The 5,232-nt window shown below is 46.2% G+C and overlaps 1 protein-coding gene across 1 annotated transcript; it reads left to right on the top strand.

Annotated features, from left to right (window-relative positions):
• Positions 1-303: 303 nt before the first annotated feature.
• Positions 304-3,918, top strand: ptmab (prothymosin alpha b). The gene is made up of 5 exons (XM_060059257.1): positions 304-468; positions 2,570-2,635; positions 2,747-2,831; positions 2,930-3,015; positions 3,143-3,918. The coding sequence occupies exons 1-5, from the start codon at positions 424-426 to the stop codon at positions 3,188-3,190; spliced, it is 330 nt and encodes a 109-aa protein (XP_059915240.1). The 5' UTR covers positions 304-423; the 3' UTR covers positions 3,191-3,918.
• The last annotated feature ends 1,314 nt before the right edge of the window (positions 3,919-5,232 follow it).

Raw genomic sequence — 5,232 nt, 5'->3', positions numbered from 1 at the left:
ATGAGCGCGCGTGTGTGCGTGGTGTGTTTATACAGTGACAGATTTCGTCACATGTCTTTTTTTGATAGAAGGGATTTGGTTAGTTTGGTGATGTTTTAATCCGACTATGTGTTCGCCAAAGGCCAGTTGCAGTAGCGGGAGTGAATCAGATGCACGGAGGGGGGGGGGTGTGTCCTCTGGGTTTAGAAATTCTATCCATTGTTCCACTCCAACGCGCGAAGCGCACACCTCTGTGGCGGTTCCAGCCAATCATGGCCCACTGGCCGCCTCTTATCTCCGCCCACAAGCCTATATTAAAGCAGCGGCCGTCACCAGCATTGGCCACTGGCACAATATCCTATTGATTGATACATAGCCGGAAAAGGGATTTACTTTATTCCAACCTTTAATTTCAACCGTCCTTTATTTTAATTCAACAAAAAAATGGCAGACACAAAAGTCGACTCCGCCAAGGATATCTCTGCCAAGGTAAGCTGTTTTCACCTTTTCTACTAAATCAATATCTGTTAAGCTTTTCCATAGAATAAGATTTAACAGGCTGTAACCTAGATTTTTTAAACCCTTTTCCTCTCCGTGGCGCCGCACTCGCTCGGACTCCAAACTCTGCAGACGCTCCGCACGCTCTTCTTTATCCACTCCGGGAGAGGATTCACGCGTCTCTGTTCGAAGGCAGTAGTGGGGGACAATGATAGAATACAGCGAGATCTCCGTGGACCGCATAATGGCAATAGGCAGCGTTTACAAGCATTGCCTCTCATTGTCCATAGTGTAACAGTCTGCGCGGGTTCTTTGTTTATACAAGCGTGTCGCTTTCTCTCTAAACGGGAGATTTAACGAGCCAACTGCCAATTCCTATAGTCCGGGGCACAACTATTCTGTTCAGAGCCCCGTAAACATGGTCCAGAACATCGCGTATCGCCGAAATATTTCCCTTATGAAATGTTACTATTGGCCACGTATAGTGCGTGCAAAACGAGACTTGTACCTTCCGCTTTTAACCAAATGCGTTGGTAATGATCTGTTAAATAAAATACTTCAATGACGATGATGGTATGATGGTGAGGAGATCACGGTCCCGGTGCTAGCGGAGCTCCGCTGGCTCGGGGGATGTTGGCCAGTCCGGTTCTTCCACTCTTTTGAATGGACAGGTAGAGCGCGGGGTGCTGTGCCCATTACGCACGCAAGTCAGGTCACCATAAATACACAACAAATGTTTAATCTAGGCAATAACTTGACTTCGGTCCGTCTGAACGGCTAGACAGTTACCGGTCGATCATCAACGTTATTTATTATTAAACTAGAGCTGCTCTGTTGCTCGGTGCCGGAGCGCCTCGCGCAGCACCGGGAGCCTCCGGAGTCTCACCTCGCGCTCTCCGCCGACAAGCTGCAACTCGCTGTTCGCGCGTCTGGCTCATATATTCTTTCGCTTTCGGACCTCGTTTTTCCTCTTTCCTCGACCAAAAGTTTTGATGTTTGTATTTTTCACTTCACTGCGTATGGGCACCGCGGAGGTTCTCCATGTGATGACCGGTGCGTTCGGCTCTCTTCCCCCCGCGGATATTCGTTTTTCTCCCTTTGGCTTTTTATGCTTTTCTGAAACTTGAACGGACCAAAGCAACGTAAGAGTTCTGCATTTGTATGGGTGGTTAGTTTTATCTACATTATTGTATAGTTTTTAAAGGAACCGTGGTTCCTTTTTTGACGTTTTACGCACACGGTAAAGGTTTGAACATACGTTTGCGATGTCGGCAGAAGGCAAGGTGGAAGGCACCTATAATTCATCTCCCGTCGGTCGTATCAATGTGTTAATGCTGTGGATAAACGGCTTAACAGATAAAAAGATTATGCGAGGGAATCAATAAAACTATTGGATTTAGACGTGCGTGTGTTGTCCATATGTAGCCCACATACCCGAGTCGACTAAACAAGGAAATTGAGGACCGTTTGTACGCTAGGCTATAAATAGAACCGAGAACGACTCTCGTCTTATTTTTAAGAGCAAGGTTAATATCCTGCTTTTCTACGGTAAAGACAGCGGGCTTGGGCCGTGTGTTTTGTCGGCGGTTAGTTGTGATAGCACGGAGCCATGTGTCGTCTTCTATTGTCCTTTAAACCTTCAGTTAAATCGGCCAGCGTCGCGCCTGCTGGTTCTGCGCTTGTATTTAAATGGAGCTGTGCACTCTGGGTATTGCAGTGTTTTCCCCGGGCGTGTCTTGTGACATATGGCGCTTGTGAGACCCCCGATCGAACTACAATACCCAGAGTGCCTTGGACGCACATCAAAGTATCAGATTACAACACATTAAAGTGGATGGAGTGGGCGGGAGGCGGATGGGCTGGTCTTGGAAATATCTGCTGCGACCAACCAACCAACCAGCCTAAGTGCCTAGCTTGACTGGGAGACGTGAAGAATGCATAGCTAGCTTTTCTTGGCACAGATTAGTTTAGTGGCCGTGGCTTAATCACTCACAACTTGCTCTTAACTGTGTTTTGTTAATCCATGAGTGGCATTTAAGATTTAACATGGACTAACCTGTTTTTCTTTTTCTTTTTTTTTCTTTTTTACCAGGACCTGAAAGAGAAGAAGTTGGTAGAAGAGAAGGAGAACGGAAAAGATGTGGCCACCAACGGAAAGGTACAAACGCACACATACACACAGGTGTGAAGAGATTGGCCGCTATACGTTTCTACATCTACTCGGAGAAGGGTGTGTTTTTAACGTTTGGTGTCCAACTTTCACCCGCAGGAGAACGAGGAGAACGGAGAACCCGAGCTAGACGAGGAAGACGAGGAGGAAGTGGATGAGGAAGAGGAGGAGGATGATGCAGAAGGTGACTAGATTACAATGGTTTTAAGACTGCATCTCGACTCGGCAAAGGGAGGGGCCGGGGCTCTGGGACATTTGATTGACAGCTTGGTGTTTCTCTAGGGGATGAAGAGGACGACGAGGAGGATGACGATGATGCCGAGGGCGGAACAAAACGGGCGGCTGAGGATGACGAGGATGACGACGAGGTGAGCAGCATTGACCTCTGACCTCTCTCCAGGTGACCCAGCCAACCACCCGCCTGGTGGGCGAGTCCCAGAATCTGATCCCAGTAACTGACTTTATTTCGTGTTTCCCTTCCTCTTGCGTTTCCAGGATGACGTGGAGACCAAGAAGCAGAAGACAGAAGATGATGATGATTGATTGTGTTTCCCCGCCCACCCCACATCCCCCACCCCCAACACCACCCCCAACCCAATGCCGCAATCCCTGCTGATCCACTTCCTGTTACTCCACCTTTGACCTTAGGGTGCTGGAGGTAGAGGAGCAGGACGACGGTGGAGCAAAAAACACATTCAAAAAATGAATAAAAATAAAAACATGGTCTTTAGCAAGTAGAGTTCAACTTCATGTTCACTCTCTCTATCCCCCCCCCCTCAACCGCGAAAATATTTTCTAGAAGATTCCCGCGCTAGAGCAGTGCAGAACTCGGCTCAACCTTCTCAACAACTTAACAAACACAAAAGGAGAATTTGTTTGTATTTTTATTTACATTTTATATTTTTGTACATATTGTTAGGAGGGGGGGGGTCTGTTCAGCAACAAACTCCCTAGACCAAAATCGGTGCTTCTTTAAAAAAACAAACAGATTTTGCTTGGTTGACCATGTTATGATCTCAGACAGAAAAACACGTTAAAGTTCCTGTTAAGCCGTTGGACTCGGAGCATTCCAGTAAATTTAATGTATGTACTTTAGTTGTACCATAACTAGTTTGTTTGTATGGGAGGGCAAGGCCAAAGAAAAGGTCCCTTTTCTTTTACCGTTTTTTTATTTTTGTTTTTCGTCAGCGACTTTTTTGTTTTATGATGGCCTGTTTTGATGTATGTGAAAAGTTTGTTGTTTGACAATAAACCGGACTTTTATTTTGTGAGTTGTATTTGGAATCTCTTATTACTGCTTCCCTTGTCTCTCTCACATTCGAAAGTAAGAGCACGGATGGTGCTAGTTCTGTTAAATGCTCAATAAATAGCCAACTGGCGGGTGGATACAATAGGCCTGGGTGCCTGGCAGCCAAGAAAACTTTAGGTTCGAAGGTCACTAGCCATAACGATTAAAAAAATGTAGCGCCCGTTAGTAGCAATCTTGTTCTATTCACTAGAAAATACAATTGATCAATTCCATCCAGAATTATGTTTCCAACTGAGTAAATCCTTGTTAATAGAGTAAGCCTGCTCTCAAAATAATGACGTTTCTTTGCAATGCTGTCCTACCTGGAGGCTGACCGTGCATGCGCCCTTTTGCCGTGACATCCCTCTCGCGCAAAGACAAACAGAAGCGAGCCTGTGAGGGAGATTAGAGTCAACGCCGGTATTACCGGCCATGATGGTACGCAGTCCTCTTGAGTATCAATTAGCGACGAATAAAATCCAACGCAATAACTGAAGACTAACTTTTTGTGGCTTTCAATAATTGTAGGATATTGACAACTTGACAACTATCACGCACTCTAGTCCTATAAGCTATATATTTTTTTTTTGTTTAATTCAGATGGTTAAAACATTTTTTTTGAAAGTTTGTACATTTTGGGTAGCGTAGTCTGGCGTGTATGTTAATTAGGCTCATTGTTGATGAGTCGCGTCAGGTCGTGTATATAAAATAGATGGATGTTCAAATTCGGGCCAGATCTATCCAGTGTTATAGAGTGACGTCTCTCTATTTCTATAGATTTATTTTCCTCTTTGGTACCTTGACGTCGCCTTGTGTTTGATAAGAGCGTGGAGCGGAACCAGCCTGCCTCCCACCACACCAGATGGAAAGCTAGCCGGCTGCCTCTTTAAGAGTTTAGCGTCTATGTCTGGCTAACCTCAAAAGCCGACTTAACTCGGCAGGTTCCTCCGTGGGATTGGAGGGCTGTTATGAAGCACACTTGGTCACACATTCACGTTCCGTGTCATTCGTCTTTACCCCCCCTCCTTGCAGTGGCGTAAACTCACCGCCAATTCAAGACGCGATGGTTACTTCATGGCCTGTCTTCGCGGCTCAGCGTGTGTGGCTCCCGGAACGTACCATTAATGGGGGGGGGGGGGGGGGGGGGGCAATAAATGGTTATGAGGTAATTGGTATTTCAACGACGTCAGGGACAAAGGCGGTTGTGTTTGAGACCCATTGCGCTTCCTCACCTCTTTGGGATAAACCGTTAACGGTTTATCGTATGGAGAGGTAGTCCCAACATTAATCTTGGCAT

Source organism: Gadus macrocephalus, chromosome 8 (genome assembly GCF_031168955.1).
Source record: "Gadus macrocephalus chromosome 8, ASM3116895v1".
Classification (NCBI taxonomy): Eukaryota; Metazoa; Chordata; class Actinopteri; order Gadiformes; family Gadidae; genus Gadus; species Gadus macrocephalus.
The sequence above is the reverse complement of the archived record's forward strand: the minus strand, read 5'-3'. Positions and strand labels throughout refer to the sequence as shown.

Bases quoted from the DNA above. Each gene is read 5' to 3' on its own strand.
- ptmab (XM_060059257.1), top strand. From the start codon at position 424: ATGGCAGACACAAAAGTCGACTCCGCCAAGGATATCTCTGCCAAG. The intron at 469-2,569 runs GTAAGCTGTTTT...CTTTTTTACCAG, and splicing joins CCAAGGATATCTCTGCCAAG to GACCTGAAAGAGAAGAAGTT. The intron at 2,832-2,929 runs GTGACTAGATTA...GTGTTTCTCTAG, and splicing joins GGAGGAGGATGATGCAGAAG to GGGATGAAGAGGACGACGAG.